A 27,674-nucleotide genomic window follows, 5' to 3' on the forward strand; every position below is an offset into this window, starting at 1 on the left:
ACTTGGAGACTCTACGAGTCGAGGAAATAGCTACCCAAAAGGAACTTTCCAAGAAAAAGATTGATATCTATAAACAAAAAAGGTTCAAACGGAACTTCTTGAAGAACCTTAAGAACCAGGTTTAAGCTCCATGGTGGAGCAACAGTTTTAAACACAGGCTTGGAGTAAAAATCTGTCCCTTTTAAGGAATTAGCTGACAACCCTTTTCTCCAAAACATCTTGGAGAAAAGATAATATCCTGGGAATCCAGACTTTACTCCATGAGTAACCCTTGGATTCATAACAATCAGATATTTACACCATATCTATGTTCAATTTTCCTAGAGACAGGCTTTCATGTCTGTATTAAGGTATCAATGACTGACTCGGAGAAGCCATGCTTTGATGACATCAAGCGTTCAGTCTCCAGGCAGTCCATCTCAGATTGATTCTATTTAGATGGTTGAAAGGACCCTGAGGTAGAGGGACCTGTCTCAGAAGAAGAGACCGTGATGGAAAGGATGACATGTCCACCAGATCTGCATACCAGGTCCTGCGTGGCTACGCAGGTGCTGACAAAAACACCAAAGCCCTCTCCTGCTTGGTCTTGACCTCCGGAGGAAATCCCACTCCCCCGGAAGAAAAGTCTGACGACTTAGAAAAACCACCTCCCAGTTCTCAACACCTGGGATATGGATAGCTGATAGACAAGAGTGAGTCTCTGTCCAGTGAATTATTGTAAGACTTCTAACATCGCTAGGGAACTTCTGTTCCCCCTTGATGGCTGATGTAAACCACAGTCGTGTATATTGTCCGACTGAATATGATGTACCTCAGAGTTGCTAACTGAGGCCAAGTCTGAAGAGCATGGAATATCACTCCCAGTTCCAGAATATTTATTAGAAGGAGGGTCTCCTCCTAAGTCCACTATCCCTGAGCCTTCAGGGAGTTCCAGACTGCATCCCAACCTAAAAGGCTGGCATCTATTGTAACAATTGTCCCATCTGACCTGCGGAAGGTCATACCCTTGGACAGATGGACCCGATATAGTCACCAGAGAATCTCTGGTCTCTTGGTCCAGGTTTAACAGGGGGACAAACCTGTGTAATCCCCGTTCCTCTGACTGAGCATGCATAGTTGCAGCGGTCTGAAATGTAGACGTGCAAACGGTACTATGTCCCTTGCCGCTACCATTAAGCCGATTTCATTCATGTACTGAGCCACCGAAGGGCGCGGATGGAATGAAAAACACGGCAGAAATTTAGAAACTTTGACAACCTGGACTCAGTCAGGTAAATTTTCATTTCTACAGAATCTATGAGAGTCCCTAAGAGGGAAACCCTTGAGATTGGGGATAGAGAACTCTTTCCTTGTTCACTTTCCACCCATGTGATCTCAGAAATGCCAGTACTACGTCCGTATGAGACTTGGGAATTTGGATGTTTGACGCCTGTATCAGGATGTCGTCTAAATAAGGGGCCACTTCTATGCCCCGCGGCCTAAGGACTGCCAAAGTGACCACAGAACCTCCATAAAGATTCTTGGGGCTGTAGATATCCCAACGGAAAGAGCTACAAACTGGTAATGCCTGTCTAGAAAGGCAAACCTGAAAAACGATGGTGATCTTTATGCATCACAATGTGAGGATAAACATCCTTCAAATCCATTGTAGTCCTCTATTGACTCTCCTGGATCATAGTTAAGATGGTACGAATAGTTTCCATCTTAAAAGACGGAATTCTGAGGAATTTGTTTAAGATCTTTAGATCCAAAATAGGTCTGAAGGTTCCCTCTCCTTGGGAACCACAAACAGATTTGAGTAAAAACTCTGTCCCTGTTCCTCTCTTGGAACTGGATGGATCTCGTACACAATGTAAGAATGCCTCCTTCTTTATTTGGTTTGCAGATAATTGGAAAGGCGAAATCTCCCCTTTTTTGGGGGGGAATCTTTGAAAATCCAGAAGATATCTCTGGGATATAAATTCCAATGCCTAGGGATCCTGGGCATCTCTTGCCCACGCCTGGGCGAAGAATGAAAATCTGCCCCTATATAGGGGTCTGTTCCTTCATGCTGCCTTAGAGGCAGCAGCAGGCTCCTTGGCCTGCTTATCTTTGTTCCAGGTCCGATTGTCTCCAGACCGCCTTGGACTGAGCAAAAATTCCCTCTTGTTTTGCCTTAGAGGAAGTGGATGCCACACCTGCCCTGAAGTTTTAAAAGGCACGGAAATTAGACCTTTCTTGGCCCTTGATTTGGACCTATCCTGAGGAAGGGCATGACCTTTTCCTCCAGTGATATAAGCAATAATCTCCTTCAAACCAGGCCCGAATAGGGTCTGCCCCTTGAAGGGAAGTTAAGTAGCTTATTTATTAAAGTCACGACAGCTGACCATGATATAAGCCATAGCGCTCTGCGCGCCAGTATAGTAAAAAACAGAATTCTTAGCCGTTAGTCTAGTCAAATGAACAAGGCATCAGAAAACAAAGGAATTGGCTAGCATAAGCTTGTCAAATATATTCATCCAATGGAGTCGCTAACTGTAAAGCCTCATCAAGAGACTCAACCCAGAACGCCGCAGCAGCAGTGACAGAAGCAATGTATGCAAGGGGCTGCAGGATAAAACCCTGTTGAATAAACATTTTTTATCCATTGGATCTAAAAAGCACAACTGTCCTCGCCAGAGGTAGTGGTACGCCTAGCTAGAGTAGAAACTCTTCTCTTCACCTTAGGAACTGTCTACCAGAAGTCCCGTGTGGTCGTAACTATTAGAAAACATTCTTCTAAAAAATAGGAGGGGAAGAGAACGGCACACCTGGTCTATCCCATTCCTTATTAAAAAAAATTTAATAAACCTCTTTAGGTATTGGAAAAACATCAGTACACACCGGCACTGCATATTATTTATCCAGTCTACACAATTTCTCTGGCCCTGCGATTGTACACATTCATTCAGGGCAGCCAAAGCCTCCCTGAGCAACAAGTGGAGGTTCTCAAGCATAAATTTTAAATGTAGAAATATCAGAATCAGGTTAAATCATCTTCCCTGAGTCAAAAAAAAAAATCACCCACAGACTAAGCATATTGTGAGGTAGTATCATACATGGTTCTTAAAGCGTCTGTATGCTCTGTATCTACCCCCAGAGCTATCTGCTTTCCTTTAATTTCAGGTAGTCTGACTAATACTGCTGCCAGAGTATTATTCACCACCTTTGCCATGTCTTGTAAAATAAACGCTATGGACGCCCTTGATGTACTTGGCGCCATTTGAGCGTGAGTCCCTGAAGCGGGAGTTGAAGGGTCTGACACGTGGGGAGAGTTAGTCGGCATAACTTTTCCCTCGACAGAATCCCCTGGTAAAATAAACGCTATGGGTGCCCTTGATGTACTTGGCGCCATTTGAGCGTGAGTCCCTAAAGCGGGAGTCAAAAGGTCTGACACGTGGGGAGAGTTAGTCGGCATAACTACCCCCACGACAGAATCCTCTGGTGATAATGTTTTTAAAGACAACAAATGATCTTTATTGTGTAACATGAAATCAGTACATCTGGTACACATTCTAAGATGGGGTTCCACCATGGCTTTAAAACATAATGAACACAGAGCTTCCTCTATGTCAGACATGTTAGAACAGACTAATAATGAGACTAGTAAGCTTGGAAAACACTTTAAATCAAGTTAACAAGCAAATATATAAAACGTTACTGTGCCTTTAAGAGAAACAAATTTTGTCAAAATTTGAAAAACAGTGAAAAAAGGCAGTAAAACAAACAAAATTTTTACAGTACATGTAATAAGGTAACAGAGCATTGCACCCACTTGCAAATGGATGATTAACCCCTTAATGCAAAAAACAGATAAAAAAAAACGACAGACTTTTTTAAAAACAGACACAACAAACTGCCACAGCAGAGCTGTGGATTACCTTCCCTATAAACGATTTTGGAAGTCTTTTTAGCCCTTTAGAAATGTCCTGTAGTATTCATGGGACTGCTGAGGGAATCTGGATGATTCATTTTGTAATTTTAACTGCGCAAAAAAGCGCTAAATTAGGCCCTTCCCACTCATATTACAACAGTGGGAAGCTTCAGTTAACTGTTTCTATGCAAAATTTAAGCCAGCCATGTGGAAAAAACTTAGGCCCCAATAAGTTTTATCACCAAACATATGTTAAAAAACGATTAAACATGCCAGCAAACGTTTTAAAACACATTTTTACAAGAGTATGTATCTCTATTAATAAGCCTGATACCAGTCGCTTTTACTGCATTTAAGGCTATAGCAACATTACAGTGTTATCACCAATGTACGTTAAAAAACGATTAAACATGCCAGCAAACGTTTTAAAACACATTTTTATAAGAGTATGTATCTCTATTAATAAGCCTGATACCAGTCGCTATCGCTGCATTTAAGACTTTACTTACATTACTTCGGTATCAGCAGTATTTTCTTAGTCAATTCCATTCCTAGAAAAATATTTTACTGCACATACCTTATCTGCAGGAAAACCTGCACGCCATTCCCCCTCTGAAGTACCTCACTCCTCAGAATGTGTGAGAACAGCAAATGGATCTTAGTTACGTCTGCTAAGATCATAGAAAAACGCAGGCAGATTCTTCTTCCAAATACTGCCTGAGATAAACAGCACACTCCGGTGCCATTTAAAAATAACAAACTTTTGATTGAAGAATAAACTAAGTATAAAAAACCACAGACTCTCACGACCTATCTACGTTGAGGCTTGCAAGAGAATGACTGAGTATGGCAGTTAGGGGAGGAGCTATATAGCAGCTTTGCTGTGGGTGGACTCTTGCAACTTCCTGTTGGGAAGGAGAATATATTCCATAAGTAATGGATGATCCGTGGACTGGATACACTTAACAAGAGAAAGATTTATCACCAAGGTACCTCACAAAACGAATAACATGCCAGTAAACGTTTTAAAAACAACTTTTCCAGTGTTATGCAAAGTTATCACTAAGCCTGCTACCAGTCGCTTCTACTGCAGTTAAGGCTCATACATTTATTACAGTATTAACAGTATTTTCTCAGTCAAATTCTAGTCCCTAGAAAATAACTCAACTGCGCATACATTTATCAGCCTGATACCAGTCGCTACTACTGCAGTTAAGGCTCATACATTTATTACAGTATTAACAGTATTTTCTCAGTCAAATTCTAGTCCCTAGAAAATAACTCAACTGCGCATACATTTATCAGCCTGATACCAGTCGCTACTACTGCATTAAAGGCTGTACTTACATCATATGGTTAACAGCAGTGTTTTCTTAGTCAATTCCATTCCTAGAAAATATTATACTGCACATACCTCATTTGCGGGGGACCCCGCATGCTATTCTCTTTTCTGAAGTTACCCCACTCCTCAGAATGTGCGAGAACAGCCAGTGGATCTTAGTTACGTCTGCTAAGATCATAGATAACGCAGGCAGATTTTCTTCTTCTAAATACTGCCTGAGAGAAAAAACAGCACACTCCGGTGCCATTTTAAAATAATAAACTTTTGATTGAAGAATAATTAAGTAAAAAACTCCTATCTCCTCTCACAACCTCCTTTGTTGAGACTTGCAAGAGAATGACTGGATATGACATGTGAGGGGAGGAGCTATGTAGCAGCTCTGCTTGGGTGATCCTCTTGCAACTTCCTGTTGGGAAGGAGAATATATCCCATAAGTAATGGATGACCCGTGGACTGAACACACTTAACAAGAGAAAAAAGTCTCATAAAATCAAGACTATGGTGTTCTGTTCCCATCTAACAAATGATAGCCATGCAATCTATTTAACAAGCATGACTTGAAATCCTTGACTGGTGAACAGTCTTGGCAAACCTCTGGTCAGCGAAACAACTGTTAATGGGCTTATATCAGGGCTCAACAAAACTATTTGAAATCTAGGAGCCATGACAAACATTTAGTAGGGACACAGGTAAATTTGGGGATTTGGACTTTGTTTGCAGACAGAGCCATTCCGTTCATTTCTGTGCCGGCTATATCAGTGTGAAAGTGCAACACACAAAGATTGGATTTGCACATACATGCATAAAACAAAATAAAAACATTTCTTTCATGATTCAAACAGAGCAAACTATTTAAAAAAACAAAAGTTCCCTATGTATTTCTGTTATTTCATTTGCTTTGTTCTGTTATTCTTTGTTTAATAGATAGGTAGCCTACCTGGAGCACTACACCAAGACACAGTGCTGCCACCTAGTGATCTTGCAAACATATTACATTGTTAAAAGTATTCTTGCAAAACTACTGTCATAGAGTGCCAGACAAATGCATGCTCCTGAGCCGACATGCCTGCTTTTCAACAAACTATACCAATTTTTTTTTAAATTGTACACTACAGTGTTAATTTTGATGGCAAATTTCGATTTAGTCTTAGTTTTAGTCTTTTGACTCAAATGTCATTTTAGTTTTAGTCGTATTTTAGTCATCTGAATTGTTTTAGTCTGATTTTAGTCGATTGAATCTCTAGTAGATTTGAGTCGACTAAAATCTAAGTGGTTTAGTTAAAGTGTAATGCATTATTTAAGCATTTCTCTATAATTTCCAAACTCATTATATACTCCAGGGAGTCTATTTAACAAACAGCGTATGCTGCCTCCGACCCACTCCGCTTCAGTTCCGGCTGAAGCGGAAGTTAAGAAGCAGTGGTCCTAAAACCGCTGCTCCTTAACTCGTCCGCCACCTCTGAGGTGGCAGACAGCAATCCGCTCGATCGAATACGATCAGGCCGATTGACACCCCCTGCTAGCGGCCAATTGGCCACGAATCTGCAGCGGGTGGTATTGCACCAGCAGTTCACTAGAACTGCTGGTGCAATGATAAATGCCAACAGCGTATGCCATCGGCTTTTATCGATGTGCGGCAGACATGATCCGCTGTATCGGATCATGTTGCACATATTACCAAATATAAAAACTATAAAAGTTATCTGTCAATAATTAAAACGAGTATCATGTAACTCAACACAACAAAAAGTTTCTGCAGCTAGCACAGGCACAGCATAACGTAAACCCATACTCTTTATTAACCCATTTTTATTTACGGTATTAAGGTTTGAACATACAATACAGATTTAACTGTTGTGGTATATAACATGTCTATCTTAAAATTAAATAAAAGCAAGTTTTGTAAATAAACATAAAGATAGCCTTGTTTTTTTGTTTTGTTTTTTTTTTTTTACAAAAGAGCATTAATTAGATATGAATTAATTATAACACCTTGCATAAAGTGTTAATTTTGACAGCAAATTTTGATTTAGTTTTAGTCATAGTCTGTTGACTAAAATGTAATTTTGATTTAGTTTTAATCATAGTCTGTTGACTAAAATGCCATTTTAGTTTTAGTCGTATTTTACTCATCAGAATTTCTTTAGTTTTATTGTCATTTTAGTCTAGATTTAGTCGACAAAATTAACACTGGTACACTATCAAGAAAGAAAATGTTGGAGTTTCAGATCTCTAATTGTTAACAGCTAAACGGGGCTGATGTTCTGGGCTTGGTGATAAACCCTGGGGTGTCTAAGTTCTACAAATAAATACTTTTGTGTAGCAGTTTTGGATTGGGTGACCGCTTTTTAGCTTACAGTCCAAGCATAGATCATTTTAGCATTAAACCAATAAGTCTATCTTTGTAGTGTTTGGCCTATATTTGCTATAAATTACATGGAAACAGATGTATGGGGTTTTCCTAAAATCAGGACAACATAATGAATCTATTTGGAGGTATTTTTCTTTAGCTACACTGGTCATAAAGAAAACTGCAAAAAAATAATAATAATAAAAAATCATTCATTTTTCAGAACTAAATTCCTATTTATTGTTATATTACGTAGCCTTTAGGGTATCACTAAAAAGTAGAGATGTGCATTTGTCAGTTTTGTTCACTGCCAAAATCAGAAGTAGGAGGCTGATTTCAGTATTTGGCTCTTTTCGGAGCTGTATATCCTCTTGTGCAAGTGAAACACACTAACATCTGGATTTGCACAGATCTTAGTGTTTCACTTGCACAAGAGGATTTACAGCTCCGAAAAGAGCCAAATACTGAAATCAGCCTCCTACTTCTGATTTTGGCAGTGAAAAAAACTGACAAATGCACATCTCTACTAGAAAACTCTAATTAAGGTGAAACCACTAATAAGCAAAATCCCAAAATTGTCTGTGTCCTTTAAGCATGGAAACTGGGAAAACCCTTGGTCATTAAGGGGTTACATTTATCAGTTAACATACAGGACAGAAACAATTCCCTTTACAAAAGGACAGTATACTGTAAAACTAGTTCACCCTTAGTGTGTTTGTAATGATTTGTTACACCTGCTGCAGAATTTAAAATGTATGAGAAATTGCTACTTTATGTTTATTTTTGGATACGAAATAACAGTCTTTGCAAATTGAAACCACAACCCAATCATATGGGATGAGCTTGCAGGAAGAGAAGACAGCTTATTTCTCGTTATGTACACAAAATCCTCCTTATCTTATCTTTCTATACATTGATACCAATATTTAGAAACAGCAATAGAAAATTATAGGGACATAAAACCACAAATTGTTCTTTCAAAATGCAGATAGAACATCCAATTTTAAACAACTTTTTCAATTTACTTCTATTATCAAATCTGCTTCATTGTCTCGGTATCCTTTGATGAAGGAGCAGGAATGAAGTACTGGGAACTAGCTGACAACATCAGGTGTGCCAATCACAAGAGGCTTATATGGACAGTCACCAATCAGCAGCTATCTCCCAGTAGTAAAAGTAGTAACAGTAGATTCGCAATACTCTGTTACCTGTTGTGGTATATCAAATTGTATGCAGGTGTCTCCTTTATATTTATTTTGTCATTTGAAATAGACACTTTTTGCCATGAATACTGGAAATATAAATACTGCAGTATTCTATAGAAAAGCTATGTAAATATGATTCAGCAACACAAATCAACCTTACAACAGGGGTGGGAGTGAGATTTTTGCATCTGACAGATTAAACCTACCCATCCAATTTGGGGTTCGTATCCCTTTTAAATCTCAATTGTCCTTTGTATATACAGAGAAAATATGAGCAGGTCTGCTCTTACAGCAGGCTCAGCCCATTTAAAGAGACATGTCCTTGAGTGATAGTTTCGATGAGCAAAGAAAGCTAATGAGAAAAAAAAACAACAACAAAAAACAAATATTCTGGTATATTGCCCTTTACCAGCATATATGGTGGCTTGCAGCGTTTGCTATTCTTCCACACATGGGGCATGCTAGGTAATGTAGTTTTTCACAGCTAATTCTCCAAAAGAGGCCATTGTCTACAATGCTTGAGAAGCAGCACAGTTAATTCTTCTCTTCAGATCCTTGCAGCGCAAAGGAGACCAGAGCTATAGATAACATGAGTTCCATATATTTCCTTAGTGTCAATAGCTGAACGGGCACACAGTGCTGACAAACATACCACACACTATATTTATTTACCGGGTTCCACAGCATCAGTACCTGCATGAGGACCTGGTGTTGCAGAAGACTCACGCCATGGCTTTCAGCATCAGTAGCTGCATGAGGACCTGGTGTTGCAGAAGACTCACGCCATGGCTTTCAGCATCAGTACCTGCATGAGGACCTGGTGTTGCAGAAGACTCACGCCATGGCTTTCAGCATCAGTACCTGCATGAGGACCTGGTGTTGCAGAAGACTCACGCCATGGCTTTCAGCATCAGTACCTGCATGAGGACCTGGTGTTGCAGAAGACTCACGCCATGGCTTTCAGCATCAGTACCTGCATGAGGACCTGGTGTTGCAGAAGACTCACGCCATGGCTTTCAGCATCAGTACCTGCATGAGGACCTGGTGTTGCAGAAGACTCACGCCATGGCTTTCAGCATCAGTACCTGCATGAGGACCTGGTGTTGCAGAAGACTCACGCCATGGCTTTCAGCATCAGTACCTGCATGAGGACCTGGTGTTGCAGAAGACTCACGCCATGGCTTTCAGCATCAGTAGCTGCATGAGGACCTGGTGTTGCAGAAGACTCACGCCATGGCTTTCAGCATCAGTAGCTGCAATGGAACAGATGCTTCAGTATAACTGTATAAGATGCGTTTCATTGCTGGGTAGCTGAATGGGGACCCATTGCTGAAAAAGATTGCACTTGCTCCATTTAACTGCTGAGCCTCCAACTGGTTTGATGCTACATTCAGCCACCAATCAGCAAGCACTACTGAGGTGCTGAACCAAAAATGGGCCGGCTCCTAAGCTTATATTCCTGCTTTTCAAATAAATATACCTAGAAAATAAAGAAAAAATGATAATAGAAGTAAATTAGAAAGTTGCATGCTCTATCTGAATCATGAAAAAAATAGGTTTCAGATCCCTTTAAAATGTTAAAGGGACACTCAAGTCACAATAAACTTTTATGATTCAGATAGAGCAGCAGTTTTAAGGCACTTTACTTCCATTATCACATTTTGCAGAGTCTTTTTATATTTACACTTTCTGGGGAACAAGTTCCTACTCAGCATGTGCACAAGCTCACACGGTATACGTATACTAGTTTGTGATTCGCTGATGTCTGTCATATGATACGGGGGGAAATCTAATGCTTATTTGAAATTCAGAGTAAGTGCTATTGCATAGTCTTTTTATTATGCACTTGTTAAAGGGACAGTTCACCCAAAATTTGTATCCCCTTTAAATTGTTCCCAATTATTTATTTTACCTGCTGGAGTGTTTAAAATTGTTTACAGGTAGCTCCTTTACATCTATTTTGACATTTGAAATAGCTGATTTAGCCTGTGGTATCCCAGCCTATACTGAAAGTTTCAATACTGGAGTATATTCTATTGAATAGCCTAAGTAAACAAAGCCAGAAGATAGATTACACACTCATTGGGGTGCAGGATAGTTAAATAATAAAATTATAATTTTCCATTGTTCTCTCTAAGTACTTGAGCTTTGGTTTTCCAGCCAAACATAAGATTTGGAAGTAAGTGTGTGTACACAAAGGGATAACATAATGAGATCTGATATTACCTGAAACTCAACCCATTGTAATAGGCAGTGGTTTAAAAGCACAAAACCAGCTAATTTATGTACACAAATAAACCTGAAAATGCAATTTCTCATAAATTTTATACTCTGCAGCTGGTATAACAAGTCATTGAAAATACATTAATATAGAAACAATTTTACAGTGTACTCTCCCTTTCATTATGTTATTCTACTGCATTGAGTGGTCCTTTAAATACCTTTAGTCACTGCTAAATAATTTGTTTATCCAACTGAAAGTTACAAGCACCTGAAATGAATGGTGTGTTGCAGTGAATCTATAGCTGCACCACTCAGCAGCAATGTATTTATTATATTAAAATTTTTAAAGACCTTAATATTTAAATATAAGGAGAAATAGCTAACAGATATTGCCTTTTTAAATAGCACCACACTGAGTATACGCTAGCATAATTTAAGCCAATATAAGCAAGTAAGATAACAGGATTAAGTGTTACTGAAACTGTATGAGCACTAGACGTGAATTCAGAGATATGTTTCTCAAACGAATGCCGAATATGGCCACAGATAGCAGAATACAGCTCTTTCTGGCACCAGATTTATTTGTGTGGAAGTGCAACACACGAAGATCTGGTTTTGCACAGTTCTTTTTATGCTACACTTTTACATGAAAAAATACGGTGCCAAAAATAGCCGTATGCCGCAACCCATGGCCATACAGAGCATTTTTTGTGTTGTACTTTCAAACAAATAAATCAGGTGCTGAAAATGGCCATATGCAGCAACCTGTAGTCATATTAGCCATTTGCTTGAGAAAGAATCTCCAAATGAGCACATAACAATGGAAGTGTGAATTGAGCATACTTTCCTAATGGATGGATGTTTCAAACAGAGAGAGAGAAAGAGAGAGAGAGAAAGAGAAAGAGAAAGAGAAAGAGAGAGAGAGAGAGAGAGAGAGAGAGAGAGAGAGAGAGAGAGAAAGAAAGAGAGAGAGAGAAAGAAAGAGAGAGAGAGAAAGAAAGAGAGAGAGAGAAAGAAAGAGAGAGAGAGAAAGAGAGAGAGAAAGAGAGAGAGAAAGAGAGAGAGAAAGAGAGAGAGAGAAAGAGAGAGAGAGAGAAAGAGAGAAAGAGAGAGAGAAAGAGAGAAAGAGAGAAAGAGAGAAAGAAAGAAAGAAAGAAAGAAAGAAAGAAAGAGAAAGAAAGAAAGAGAAAGAAAGAAAGAGAAAGAAAGAAAGAGAAAGAGAAAGAGAGAGACGCTGAGACGCGATAATCGATTAACGTTACCCACGTGACCAGCCTCCAGGACAAGTAACAGAAAGTGCGCGGTACAGCGTTTTGATGTCACTGACGTCACCCAATAAAGCAACATGGGCGCTCCATGGGCGGTCTCTGGAAGTGCCGAAGTTACGCAGTAGAAGCAAAGCAGGAGTGTGTTGCCTGAGATTGATGATGGTGAATGTGATGACGATTCCGACTCCGAGTATACACGGCAGTATACAGCTACACGGCGGGCTCATTTTCATTTTGTGGGAGACAGAGAAGGAGACCTATGGTGAGAATTAGACTAACTGCTTAGTTACCAAAACGTCGTACATTTTGCCAATGCCATAATTGCCATTGCCATGCCTATTGCCTCAATGCCTAGTGCCTACTTGCCATAGGTAAACTAATTATTAACTTACTGAAAGAGCAAATCAATAAGGGGTACAATTAAATACTTGCCTTATTTACTTAACGTAGTATGTACTACTACTACTGCTGAGCTGACTGAGGCTCAGGCTGTTGCATAATTAATTGCTGCATTATTGAATAATATTGCATATATAAAATGTATTATAAATAAATATAGTATACTATTATTGTCTAATGTCTCTATTAGTCTAATCTGTATCTATCTATATCTACATGTTTGTCACATGGATGGGTGGCCTGGTCTGAAGTTCAAATATTTTAATAATATACACTTTTTATATATAATAATAGTATTTATTTTTTTAATATAATACATTTTATATATGCAATTTAATATGCAATTGCAAATGCATGTGCTGACTCGGAGTGCTCTCTTAAAAGATGCCAATCCGAAGAACCCAATCCTTGTTTTTATTTTATAAGTTAACAAAACTTAACAAGGCTAAAAGCTGCATTTTTTAAACATACTAAACTAAAGGCCATAAAACCCATTTTGTGATTCAAGAAAGTGCATGCAATTTTAAACAACTTTCCCTATTATATAATTTGCTTATCCTTTGTTGAAATGCATAGCCTCCTCCTTGTGCACTAAGTATTATATAGTAAGTAATGTGTGTGCTGTGCAATGCATTGCTAATATGTCATCAACAAACGATATCTGAGAAGTATGAAGCAAATTAAATAATAGAAGTTAGTTATGATGTTTATTTAAAATTATATTCTCTATCTGAATCATGAAAGTAAATGTTTGGGTTTCATTGCACCTTTAAGTGTGTAATATATTACAGTAACTTACAGTGTCAGTGAGTGATGTCCCCTGCAATGCAATTTGTTTTAAAATTTATGTTCGCAAAATGTATGGCATTGGCAAGTAGTTGAAGTTACTAGTACTTGTAGATTTTACATTTGCGGCTTGACATTTTGACAACTGGAACTTAGTGTTTTTTCTTTTTTTTTTTTTTAACACTGACAGCAACATCATCCGTCACATATGTACATGTCATGCTAAAATGACAGAGGGAGACAAAAAAGATAGAGAGATAAAAAATGCACCTAGCATTTTAAAAGCAAGTATCTGGGCACATTTTGGATTTTATGAACATACTGGAAAGCACGAATTGGACAAGACACACACGGTTTGTAAAGCCTGTCACACAAAAATTAAATACCTAGGGAATACTACTAACTTGAGAAATCACGTTAGACGTTTTCACTCTGAGATGCTAACCCCTGCCGCTGCCGCCAGTGCCACTGCCAAGGAAATAACAAGACTAGCTGAAGCTCATCAGCCAAGAATTGATGCAATGCTGTCAACTTTGCCGCCCAACTCTGAAAAAGGGAAGAGAATAACCAAAGCTGTGGCAACTTTCATAGCGAAGGACCTACAGCCTTACTCTGTTGTGGAAAACCTTGGGTTTCGCAACCTGTTGAAGACGCTAGATAAGATCCCGTCACGCAATCACTTAACAGAAAACGTTATACCTGCACTCAACCACGAAACAAAAGCTCAGGTAATTGCATCAATTAGCCAAGCCAGTCGAGTCGCAATCACGTGTGATTCATGGACTTCAGTCACGACGGAGTCTTATGTAACAGTAACTGCACATTACGTTAGCAAGGACTGGAAGATCTTGTCGCATGTGCTGCAAACGAGAGCAGTTTATGAGTCTCACACGGGTTCTCATCTGGCGGAGCTACTGTCTCGTGTCATGGAAGAATGGCAGCTGTCCGATAAATCTGTAGTGCTTGTGACAGACAATGCGTCGAACATGATTGTTGCTGCTCAAGTTGGAAAATTCCCTCATGTAAAATGCTTCGCCCATACACTGAATCTCGCATCCCAGCGGGCGCTGAAAGTGGCCACGCTCTCCAGGCTTTTAGGCAGAGTGCGACGAATATCAACATTTTTTCACTGCAGCACTACAGCAAACCACTGTCTGAAAGAAAAACAGAAATGTCTTGGCCTGAAGAATCATAAGCTGATAACTGATGTGACAACAAGGTGGAACAGCTCATATGACATGGTCGAGAGGTTCCTAGAACAGAAACCTGCAATCTGTGCCACATTGTTGTCTCCAGAAGACAGAAAAAGTGAGTCAGATCTCTGCACTCTCAACGAAACAGATGTGTCAAATGCAGAGGATGCTGTGAGTGCATAAAAGCCAATGAAAGATGCAACCACACTGATGTCAGAAGAGCGCAATCCAACTGTTTCTCTCATTGCCCCTCTAAATGCACAACTGCTCCAGAACATGACAGACACCATGGGAGGCACACCCATGATCCATGAGATCAAGAATGCCATCAAAGCAGATCTTCTGAAGAGGTACAGCAGTGAGGCAGAGAAGAAGATACTTTATACAGCCTCTGCCCTGGATCCTCGTTTTAAGGGACTGCCTTTTATTCTCACAGAGGAGGAGAGATTGGAGATATACAGAGGAGTGACTGAGGAGGCTGCATCCTTGGAGGTAATTTTAATTGCATCATGTTTCTTGAAAAATGTATAAATTGAAAACAAACATAAAACATACCATCCATACAAAATAGGCTTAGCTAGCTAGCAGTAACTTGATTAGTAGCTAGTTTGAGTACAAGGTTTATTATATAAGACAGTTCGAAAACGCCACAGTCAGTCAACTTTCCTCCTCCTCCGTCCACTCCCGAGTCCTTCCTAATAGATGTGAGCTGTTGCATGCATTTATTTATGCATTACTGTCTCTCTGAGCACACACATAGCATTAGCTGGCTGGCTGCTCGAGGTAATAATGAATGCTATTTTTTCTATTCTTTTGTTCAAACACAGATTGAGTGTACTAGTACAGTTACATCTAGGAGGACAAACGTGGATGAAGTGCCACTGCCTGAGGGAAAAGAAACTCTGGAAGAAAAATCACCCATCGAGGAGGATAACCCTTCTCCTCCCAAAAGAAAGTCCACATCGCTGCTCATGACTTTGCTGGGACAGTCTTTCACTGACACTGAAGGTACAATAGAACCCAAGACCCCCTATGCCAAGGCTGAAGAGGAAATTGAGAAATATTGTAAAGCCCCATCTCTGCCTCTCACTGAAGACCCTTTGAAATGGTGGCATGTACATGAGGTCATATTTCCCCTCCTCTCTCATTTGTCAAAGCGATACTTGTGTATCCCAGGTACAAGCGTGTCTGCAGAGCGGGTTTTCTCCACTGCAGGAGAAGTGGTAACGGCAAAAAGAAGCACCCTCAAACCAGAGCATGTGGATCAACTAGTGTTCTTACAGAAAAACCTACATATTCCATAATTCTGAGTAGTGATTCAGGTTTATAATATTAATATTTAATGTTTTTTGGCACATCCAGAAGAATGTGCTGTGTGCCCCACTGCCCAGTGCAGACTACTGTTAAGTTATTTTATATTTATTACTGTTATATAGCTTATAGCTTTTTGAAAAATGAAGCTTAAAACCTTGAGTAAATCTTTGTTGGATCACAAAATATACTAGTACACTACACGACACGATCGACCACGTCACTCACTGTCACAGTCACACACGCACACAAACAATACAAAAGAAACAACACACAACTGCACACACCTCATGTGTGTGTGTCAGTGTCACCCTTCACCATGATTCACTCTTTTTATGATGTGTGGTTTTTTTGGTATTGTTTGACTGTGTGACTGTGTGACTGTGAGTGTGTTGTGTAACAATATATTTGTGATCCCATAAAGATAATCAAAGTTAGTAAATCTAGTAGTTCAATGCTACTTGTTGTATAATGTCTATTACTACTTCTAGTGTTACTGTGATGTTTGCCAATCAGGAAGTGCTCTGTTTTGTAGATGTTGTGCTATTGTTTACAGCACACCCCTGTATTGTTTGCAATGCAGTGAGTGCATACTGCATAAGGGATTATTAATATTATTCACACTAAAAATTGTCTATTTTAAATAGACCCTTTAAGAAAGATATCATATGTTTTTGTTTATGATCCCAATCCCAAATGCCATCCCACTCCCAGGCAGATCTGTAGGGGTTAACCTAATATAACCAACCAGTTAACAATAGCAATGTGTGTACTGTCTAACTGTCTTTATGAGTGTGTGAGTGTGACTGTGAGTGAGTGAGTGCCAGTTTGAAAAGTTTGTATGTATCTATCTATGAGTGTGTGTGAGATGAGTGTCTTAACTGCCTTTGAATGTTTTTGTTTGTATGTGATTGTGTGTCTGTCCCAGTGTCTAAGTTTCTATGAGTGTGACTGTGGCTGACTGGCTGTGGTGCCTTTGAATGTTTTTGTTTGTGTGTGTGTCCCACTGTGTCTCTAGTGTCTGAGTGTCTAGTGAGTGTGACTGTCTAACTGTCTATGAGTGTGCAGAGAGTGAGACTGAAGCCAAACCACTATATTAGGGGAAGGAAAAGCCTTGAGTAAACCTTGAGTAAATCTTTATTGGATCACAAATATACTGTACACTACAGACAGTACAGCACACACACACACACAACAGCACAATACAAAAATAAAGCACACACACCTCAGGTGAGAGGCGTGCCACCCTTTTTTCACCATGATTTACTCCTTGATGTCTGTGTCCTTTTTTATGTATTGTTTGTTTGTGTGTGACTGCTGTGTACTGTTCAGTGACAGACTCAGTCACTGTTCAGTTGTGTGTAGTACTGCTTTAACAGTAACTAATAACCAACTAATTATATTTGTGATCCCATAAAGATAATATAATCATCAAGAAGAAACTGTAGTTATAGTAGTTCAGTTCAATGCTACTTGTTTTAAATGTCTCTCTCTCTAGTACTACTGTAAGTCTGTAACTGTGTAAACTAATTGTATATGTCACAATCACATGTGTGTTGTGTGCGCACACTGTGCTGTGTGTTGTGTTGTGTTCCAGATTCTTCACGTGATGTTTGTTTGCCACAAATTGACAGTCATGAAGGCACAGTGGACTGCACCTGTAATTTTGTACCTATAAGGGATTTATGTTTCGTTTTCTGAGGACAATTTTCACACAAATAAGGTATTATGGTGGTAACTTAAGCTTAACCTATCTATTGTGGTTTTAATTTAATGTCTATTACTATATTATTATTACTAAGTAAGTAAAGACATTAAATTAAAACCAACAGATAGGTTAGACATTTATTTGTTGTTCATGTTTCTTTACAAGTGTATAATGTACTTACTATATATAATATATACATTTAAATATTTTCTTTTATTGAAGTACACTGTGAGCACTGCACTTTTTACACTACGTACTCTGTAACAGTACAGTTTGATGCCATAATATTGTTTCCAAACCAATACAACAATTGCCATTTAGTATTTACTGTTCTATAAACTGTTGTTGTCTGCTGTGTTCAGACTTTGCCACAGGAAGAGTGTCCTTTTTTGAGCTAATAAAATAAAAAAAGTTTATTTCAATATTTTGACTGCTTGAATTATTTTTTCTGAAAAAATTTAAAAATTGGGCAGAAATAGTGCAGTAATCGTGATGCATCGCGATGCATCGTAATCGAATCGTGAGACAGGTGAAGATGCGCAGATATAGATATAGATTATATATATATATATATATATATATATATATATATATACACACACACACACACACACACACACACATATAAAGCACAGCATGAGTGAATAATATACAGATGTACTATCCCCAGAGGCATCATCTGCGATGAGATTTTTTTAGTGAAATTATTTCTGCAGATAATTTTTTTTATAAACTTTAATTTTAAATTAGGCAATTACACTAAAACACCAGTTCAGTTGCAGTGTGTTGGTTAACTGGAGAATAAAAACATTTTTAAAGTTGTATAATGTAGCTCAGTAGTTGAAAATTGCATTGCAAATTAGCTGCAGACAGAAAAAAGAAATTGTAAAATGTCTCTTGAATTAATTTGTTTCCTTTTCTCTTGGTCTAACATAGAAATGTAGTAATAAAAAAGGTGCATTGCTCATATGAATGTCTTAGGGGGTGGGTTTGAAATAATCTGCCAGCCAGTCAACAATAAATGCACTACAATTATATTTGACTGTTCACTTCAAACAGCACTTTGCTCTGGATTCACTGTGATAAGAAAAACTTACACATTGCAGTCAGAGCAAAGCTCTGTTTAAAGAGAACAGTCTAATCTGGAGCAGCGCTGCAAAGCAAAAGTGCTAACAGTTCCTGCAATGACTTCTCAGATCACTGCATGTTCTGCCTTGGGGGGGGGGGGGGGGATCTACTTCCTTCTAGGACAAGCATGCAAATGTGTCCTACAGCTGTAACACATGCTGAGACTCAATGAGAAGTGCTTTCTTTTTTGGATATAAATGCAACAAGTAAAAATGTGCACACAGGGCCGGTGCTAGACTATTTTGCACCCTAGGCAAGACCAGCTACTTGCGCCCCCCCCCAAATAAATAAATTAAAGCAACAAAATTTAAAAAAAAATTGTACATTTCTTTTAACTTTCAAGAATAAGTGCCATAAGATGCCAAAAGCACTACTATTAAAGGCAAAATATAAATTGGCCAAATATAAATTAACTATTACTTTATTTATACAGGCAGCCCTCAGTTTACGCCGGGGTTAGGTTCCAGAAGGAATGGTTGTAAATTGAAACCGTTGTAAATTGAAACCCAGTTTATAATCTAAGTCAATGGGAAGTGAGGGAGTTAGGTTCCAGGTCCCTCTCAAAATTTTCATAAGTAACACCTAATACATTATTTTTAAAGCTTGGAAATGAAGACTTTAAATGCTAAACAGCATTATAAAACTAATTAAATAATAACACAACATAGGGTACATAATTAAACTAAGTTAAATGAACAAAAACATTTGCTAAAACAGCGTTATAAACCTAATAAAAAAATCACACAACACAGACTTTACTTGCATTTTTTTGCAAACAGTTCTTTCTATGCATTCCAATCTGGACTGATTTATAGACCGGAAGATCTTGTTCCTTTGAAAGCTGCTCGATAGCTCAAGTCTAGCTAGCCACACTGATTAATTTCAGCCTGCTTGTGTGCTTGGCTTGCATATCTTTGCTGCAACACAAATGGACAGCTCCACCTACCGGCTATTTTAATCAATGCACTACTTCTCAATGCTTTTCAATAACAGTCACATGACTGAAAAAAAGGTTGTTATTCTGAAACGGTGCAAATCGAACCGTTGTAAACCGAGGGCCACCTGTATATTTATTTATATTATTAAACGTTGGGGTACAAAACCCAATTTTTTTCTTTCATGATTCAGCTAGTGCATGCCATTTTAAGCAGCTTTCTAATTTACTCCTATTGTCAATTTTTCTTCATTCTCTTGCTATCTTTATTTGAAAATGCAAAAATGTAAGGTTAGGAACCAGCCCATTTTTGACTCAGCACCTGGGTAGAGCTTGCTGATAGGTTTGCTACATTTTGCTACATTTAGCCACCAATCAGCAAGTGCTACCTAGGTTCTAAACCAAAAATGGGACGGCTCTTAAGCTTACATTCTTGCTTTTTCAAATAAAGATAGCAGGAGAACAAAGAAAAAAATTATAATAGGAGTAAATTAGAAAGTTGCTTAAAAATTGCTTGCTCTATCTGAATAACAAAAGAAAAAAAATGTGGGTTAAGTATCCCTTTAACCTTTAAGTTTAGAGTACCCCAGTGCAAACTGTTGTATTTGTTACTTTATTTTACTTGCACAAAATACACATATTAATTGACTTAATTTATTTAAAGTATAAATGTATGCAGCCTGCATACATTTATACTTCAAATAAATTAATATATGCATTTTGTGAAAGTAACAAATAAAACAACTTGCCCCTGGGTACTATGAACAACTTTTAATAATATAAATAAAAATTAATTTCTCAGCTCATATAATGCAGCCATGATGCCATTAATATAAATAGAAAGTCCCTTCAGCTTCTTCATTTTTTTAATTACCCCTGATATTAGCGAGAAAGAAAGAGTCACAGCTGCATTTTTTTTTTTAAATAATGGTTAATAATGGTCACCTTAACAAAACAGCTGAGCAGCACATTTTATTGCAGGACTCGGAGCCTGCCGGTTCAGTTATGGACTGAGTCTCACCTCTGTCTGCTGGTCCACACTGATCGGCTCTAGGCTCTACTTCTGAGTTTAGGGGGTGTGTGACTGAGAGACACTCTGTCCTCCTGCCGCCGCGTGTGAGAAGACTTCTGCACTGCTCCAGTGAGCGGCAAAGCGTGATGGTGACGTTGAGGGTGCCGACGTCGCTGCCTGACCGCGCAATACAAGATAATGATAAATTCAAGGAGGAGACGACTCAGGAGTGGCACACACGATCGCGCTAACTAAGCAAAGCTTAAATATAAAAAAAAATTCTGTACACAGTGTCGGGGTCGGCTGCAGCCTGCGCCCTAGGTGGCAGTGCGCCCTAGGCGGCTGCCAAGATGCCTAGTGGGAGCTCCGGCCCTGTGTGCACATCATGAGAACCACAGATTTTTACAGATTCAGATTTTTGCTCTTGCTGGTGATCAACTCGGCATTATAGCACTGCTTAGTCTTAGCACTTTACTATATTATGCTGTGAGTGCGCTACATAAAAGAAGGATAATAATAATAATAATAATAATAATAATAATAATAATAAAAGTGCTAAAATAATCACAGTGCAATAACAGATATAAATGTTTTATCAACGGTATAATAAAAAAATAAAACATACACAATAGGTATGTCAATACACTATAAAATAATGCAAGTTTTGCCAACAAAATAGCAAATTTAAACATAGAAGTCAAAATTAAACATTTATATTCATACAGCTTGCCAATTTTAAGAGACTTTTAAAGTTGCTTTGATGCTTTCATCATCACATTTACTTTGTGCTCTTTGTATCCTATGTAGAAATGCAAACCTAGGAAGGCTCAGGCGCTGCAAGGCACTACTGGAAGTTAGCTGCTGATTGGCAACTGCATATATATCTTGTTATTGGGGCATCCATCCAATGTTCTCCTATAGAGCTCACTTTGTGTGTTTAACGCATGTGTGTTTGTAAACATAGTTAGATGCAGCAATAATGCAATTATAAAATGCTCTAACACTATAACATTTTGTTTTTGTACTTTTATTTCTTAAAATACTTTTAATACTTGCATGCATTACTTCTTGCATGGTGTCAAATCTTTTGCAATACAGTGCTTAGCTGTATATAAAAACATGACAGACTTATGCTGGCATACAGACAGGCCAATAGTGTTCAATATGGCTTGATAACCTCATATCTGTATTAACAAACAATTAAATCACACTAATATTATCCTCAAGCACATACATAAAATATCCACACTCCCAAACCATTCGTTGTAAATGACAATGTAGCTGTTCCTATAAAGCCATTTCACTGAAAGCGTTGGATTACCACGGAGGTTACAGATTAATTATATCTAGTCAAATAGTAAAGCTGATAAAAATGCCCCAGCAAGGCTAAGTCTACTTAAATTAATCAATTAAAAGAACATTAAAAACTTAAAGGGACACTGAACCCAAATTTTTTTCTCTCTCATGATTCAGATAGAGCATGCAATTTTAAGCAACTTTCTAATTTACTCCTTTTATCAATTTTTCTTCGTTCTCTTGCTATCTTTATTTGAAAAAGGTATCTAAGCCAAGGAGCCAGCAATTTTTTGGTTCAGGACCATGGACAGCACTTGTTTGTTGGTGCTGTCCAAGCAGCAAGGACAGCCCAGTTTGTTCACCAAAAATGGGCCGGCATCTAAACTTACATTCTTGCTTTTCAAATAACCATACCAAGAGAATGAAGAACATTTGATAATAGGAGTAAATTTGAAAGTTGCTTAAAATTGCATGCTCTATCTGAATCACGAAAGAAAAAATTTGGGTTCAGTGTCCCTTTAAAGGGACATGAAACCCAATTTTTTTATTTCGTGATTTAGAAAGAGCATGTCATTTTAAACAACTTTCTAATTTGCTTTATTCTCTTGATATCACTTGCTGAAAAGCATATCTAGATATGCTCAGTAGCTGCTGATTGGTTGCTGCACATAAAGGCCTTGTGTGATTGGCTCACACATGTGCATTGCTATTTCTTCAACAAAGCATATCTAAAGAATTGAGCAAATTAGATAATAGAAGTAAATTGGAAAGTTGTTTAAAATTGCATGCCCTATCTGAATCATGAAAGTTTAATTTTGACTAGACTGTCCCTTTAATATACATCATTTATGTGAAATCGCAACAAGTAAACATGTTACAAATGTTTATTGTTGTTTAAAGCTTTATGTTAAAGGGACACTCAAGTCAAAATTAAACTTTCATGATTCAGATAGAGCATGCAATTTGAAACAACTTTCCAACTTACTTCTGTTATCAAATTTGCTTTGTACTCTTGGTATCTTTTATTGAAGAGTAAAACTAAGTAGGCTCATAAGAGCTCAGGAGTGTGCACGTGTCTTTAGTACTCTATGGCAGCAGCAGTGTTTTGCAACATTTTATAACAAAGCTACAAATAATGTTGCAAAACACTGCTGCTGCCATAGAGTACTAAAGAGACGTGCACACTCCTGAGCCTACTCAGTTTTACACTTCAATAAAAGATACCAAGAGAACTAAGCAAATTTGATAACAGAAGTTGGAAAGTTGTTTAAAATTGCATGCTCTATCTGAATCATGAAAGTTTAATTTTGACTTTACTGTCCCTTTAAAGCTGTTGCTGAAAATAACATGAAATGCATGTGTATGCACAACTGATCCCACTGACTCACAAGAACAGCTCAGACAGCTTTATTGTTGGACATGAAGAGCAAAAAGTTTTATTTAGAAAATTAACCAAAATAAGCAACTAAGCATAGCCCCTTAAAGGGACATGAAACATACAATTTCAAACAACTTTCCAATTTTCTTATATTACCAAATTTGCTTAATTCTCTTGTTATCCTTTGCTAAAGGAACATTATTGCACTACTGGCAGTTAGCTGAACACATCTAGTTAGCCAATCACAAGAGACAAATGTGTGCAGGCACCAATCAGCAACTAGCTCCCACTAGTGTATAATGTGTGTGTCTTCTTTTTCAACAAGGGATACCAAACGAACAAAGCACATTTGAAAAGAGAAGTAAATTTAAAAGTGTTTAAAAATTACATGCAAGTTTAAATTTTGACTTTCCTATCCCTTTAAAATTGTTACATGCAAAATATTCTAGATACAGAATTAAACCTTGCTAGATACGAGTAACACAATTGTAGCACAATAAGCAGATATATGAATGATCTATGCTACTGAAAGGTTTGGATACAATATTAAACAGGACAACTCTAGTAAACAGTTCCTAGCTTACCCATGTACGTGTATGTAAACAAGTTTCATTTGGATACAAAGGAAGGACTGGAGTATGACAAACTATCACATACATGTGATTAATGGGCAGGAGAGACTAGAAAGCAGCTTTAGGTGTGTTTAGTGTAAGATTTAGAGACAAGGTGTGTTATACTGTAATAGAGGGTTACATCTAGAAGCAATAATGCACTACACATGGATTATAACAAAAATGCTTCTATAATATCTATAATTGTCACAGCACTGTATTACATGCCGCCAGCAGCAGCTACACAAGCAAGAACTGTTTTTAACTACAGGGAAAAAAGTGATAATTCAATAACTGATAGTTTTTACTAGAAGCATTTTTGCAAAACAAATATGTTGCGAAAATGTTTCTGGTCAAAACTGAAATGAACTTGTGAATTTTCAATTTCAAGGTTACTGTTGCTTTAAGGTGCTTATGAAGGCCTGACTGAAGATAGATAGGTGATGATCAGGGTGGGGGGACATGTCATGTTGCAGTGTCAGGATAGAGTATGCCATATATATGTGAAATAAGCATGCTCTGGAGATAGCGCCTTGAAACAACCAGACTGTGCTGCACACTTTATAGTCTCCATGTAATAACTTACCTCTCCAGAGTAGCTATATTTCCCCTTTAAAATTTGCCGATATAGCCTGGTTCTGTTATCATCCTCAAAAGGCATGGTCCCACTCAGAAGTATGTAAGATATCACTCCAAGAGCCCACATATCCACAGAGTTAGTATATGGCTTTCTAACCAGAATTTCTGGTGCAATATACTCAGGCGTGCCACATGTGGTTTTCATTAAACAATCATCTCCTTTTTTACGAGCACTTGCGAGCCCAAAATCTGTAATCATAATTTTAGAGTCAGTCCCTGGGTGATAATACAGCAGATTTTCAGGCTTTAGGTCTCTGTGGGTGATGCCTAGAGTGTGTAAATATTTAACCCCCTCTAGGACCATTTGCAACACACGAGTGGCATCTCTCTCAGTAAAGAGGCCCTTTGAAATGATGCGATCAAACAGTTCTCCACCTGTTGCTAGCTCCATCACCATATAAACTCTCTCTTGGGTCTCAAATACTTCAATGAGTTGTATGATGTTGGTGTGCCGAACACGTCTCAATACACTAAGCTCAGATTCACAGACTTCTCTCCCCTCTCTGTATTTGGTCTCTATCATTTTAATAGCATAGGGTTGTTTGGAGGCTTTATGTTCTACTCGTACAACCCTGCTGAAGCTCCCTCTCCCAATGAGAGCCTTTATATCATACTTTGCTGTTACTCGTGGATCAAACTTTGCTCTGTACTTTGCAACTTTAAGTCTTCGAGGATCAGCATTTTCTGTATGACTCTGGGGGTATCCACTGGGGTATGGAGGAGATGGGGAACCCCCTTTTAAACCAGTATGTCCATTGTCTGTAATGAAGTGCTTATATGGGTCGGTTTTTAAACCCAAGTAAGGTTCCACCTTTTTCACCAAGTCTAACTGGACGTTCTTAGGGGGCTCCGGGAGAACTTTACTTGTTCCGCAGCCCATCACGGAAAAAGCTTACTCTCCCATGTGGGCATTTTGTCACAACTCTATCAACATGAGGATCTGCACCTGCTTTTCCTACTACTAGACCTGTAAAAACAAATGAAAGAAAAAATATTTACTATGTTTGTCATTCAAATATAAATTTAAGTTGCATAAGATAAAATGAACAAATGTACGTGGAAAAAACAACTAGCAATTAACTGCTTGCCACTATTTCATTTATTTTTTTAATATAAAGAGTTCCAAACAGTAGATTTCCCTATTAGCTCATGAAAGGGGCATCCTCTTTTCAAAATAGGATCTCACGGAGAAGGTGATTCTTCATTCAGTACAGAGAATCCTTTTCTTTAAAACAAGGGCGAGGTCTCATTTCCCTATATCAGAGAGAGGTTTTCAAATATATATCGCTCTATCTCACCGATATAAAGAAAATATCCCTGAGTCCAGTGGAGAAGATAAACACCATTTCTTATAGAGGTCTCCAGCATCCAAAGGAGACTAGTAACCTCTTCTTGAACAGGGGAGTCTCTCAAATGAGATCCCTTGACCGTGTATTTCATGAAGATTGATAGAAACTCCCGCCCTTTAAGTCAAAGCTCCACAATGGCGAATAATGCAAGTGATTACTATTTTTACGGTCATGACCTGAATTATAGAGATGTAACCGCACATATATTTTCATTGCAACTACTCTTTAAAGGTAATTGAGTTATACACCTGAAGGAACCATGCACAAGTAGTTTCATGTATAGCTTTAGTTATACTGCTTGTTTACATAAAGCTTTGAGGCCTATATTATAACATTGTGCACAAAAACAGTTACTAAATGCAATATTACTTCCTGTGACTCAAATCCTTCACCAGCTATGTGTCAGATTAGAGTTGGAGACTTCACCTGTAGTACTCAGTGTAAGCTAAATGGAAATAAAGAAGTAATAATAAAAAAAAGTTATAATGTGCTAGAACATTTAATAATAGCACTAGTCTTTCAAAATAGCTATATACCTAAACTTTTTGTAGGGGGTTAAACACTGTCAGCTGTAGATTGGCAATGTACTGTAGATACTGAAACAAAACACAGCCAGTGATTGGTGGCTACACATGTCATCCTTGACTGGCTTGGTTGCTATGTACAAATTTGCAATTTATTACTTAAACAGAGCTCAACATGACTATGTGTTTAACCACTTAGCAGGGGTTAAATAAATAGCTCTGTTCATGCAAATAGCACGGTAATGAAATAGCCTATCACATAGGAACATTTTATTATTGCCCCTTTAAATATCAGTTTTATAAATGTTACATTACACCATTTTAAATTGAAATTAAAGGGACCTTGTACACTAGAGTTTTCTTTGCACAAAATGTTTTGTAGAGGATTCATTTATATAGCCCATCTGGGAATGTTTTTGTAACAATGTATAGTTTTGCTTATTTTTTAATAACATTGTGATAATTTTCAGACCCCCTAACCAAGCCCCACAGTGTCAGATGTATACGCGCGTTTACAGACTACTGCTGGCTCCTGTTTATGTTATCTGTCTTTTTATATGGGGGGGTCTTCTCTTAATGAATTCCTAGCCCCTTTCAGTGGGTGTCCCAGCCTAACTTCATCAACAGTGCTAAACTGTGGGCTTTTAAATAAGTTTTTAAAAGGTTTTATACTGGATTTTTAGATCAGTATCTAAGCATATTCTTCTTTATAATGGTGTCTATTACATGCAGTTATATGAAAATTGGTATACACTGTTCCTTTAAATAAACACAAGAGGTGGGAAACCGGTTAGGCATATTTCTTATATTCAATAAAAATAGACATATATATATATATATATATATATATATATATATATATATATATATATATATATATATATATATATATATATACCCATAAATAGAATAACAGCACAACTATACGTTGCAAATGAACCCCTTGTAAGTACACGAATGTATTTTTGTTTTATGGCTAATTAGAAATGTACATTGTTCATGTTTGTGAAATATATAAGAGAGCGGATCCCAAATGGAAGGGCACTTTTTAAAAAATCTATTGGTTGAAGTGATGAAATACTGTGTCTTAGTATTCATTTTTTGTTGTTGTTTTTAACTAATACAT

At 37.9% G+C, this 27,674-nt stretch overlaps 1 protein-coding gene across 1 annotated transcript in view; it reads right to left on the reverse strand.

Annotated features, from left to right (window-relative positions):
* The window catches only part of PSKH1 (protein serine kinase H1), a 115,531-nt gene that overhangs the window by 87,568 nt on the left and 289 nt on the right, over positions 1-27,674 (reverse strand). The window contains exon 2 of the mRNA XM_053695103.1: positions 24,623-25,642. Within this exon, the coding sequence (XP_053551078.1) occupies positions 24,623-25,555 (933 nt within the window). The 5' untranslated portion in view covers positions 25,556-25,642. The remainder of the gene's footprint in view (positions 1-24,622; positions 25,643-27,674) is intronic.

Source organism: Bombina bombina, chromosome 1 (genome assembly GCF_027579735.1).
Source record: "Bombina bombina isolate aBomBom1 chromosome 1, aBomBom1.pri, whole genome shotgun sequence".
In the NCBI taxonomy this organism is placed as follows: domain Eukaryota; kingdom Metazoa; phylum Chordata; class Amphibia; order Anura; family Bombinatoridae; genus Bombina; species Bombina bombina.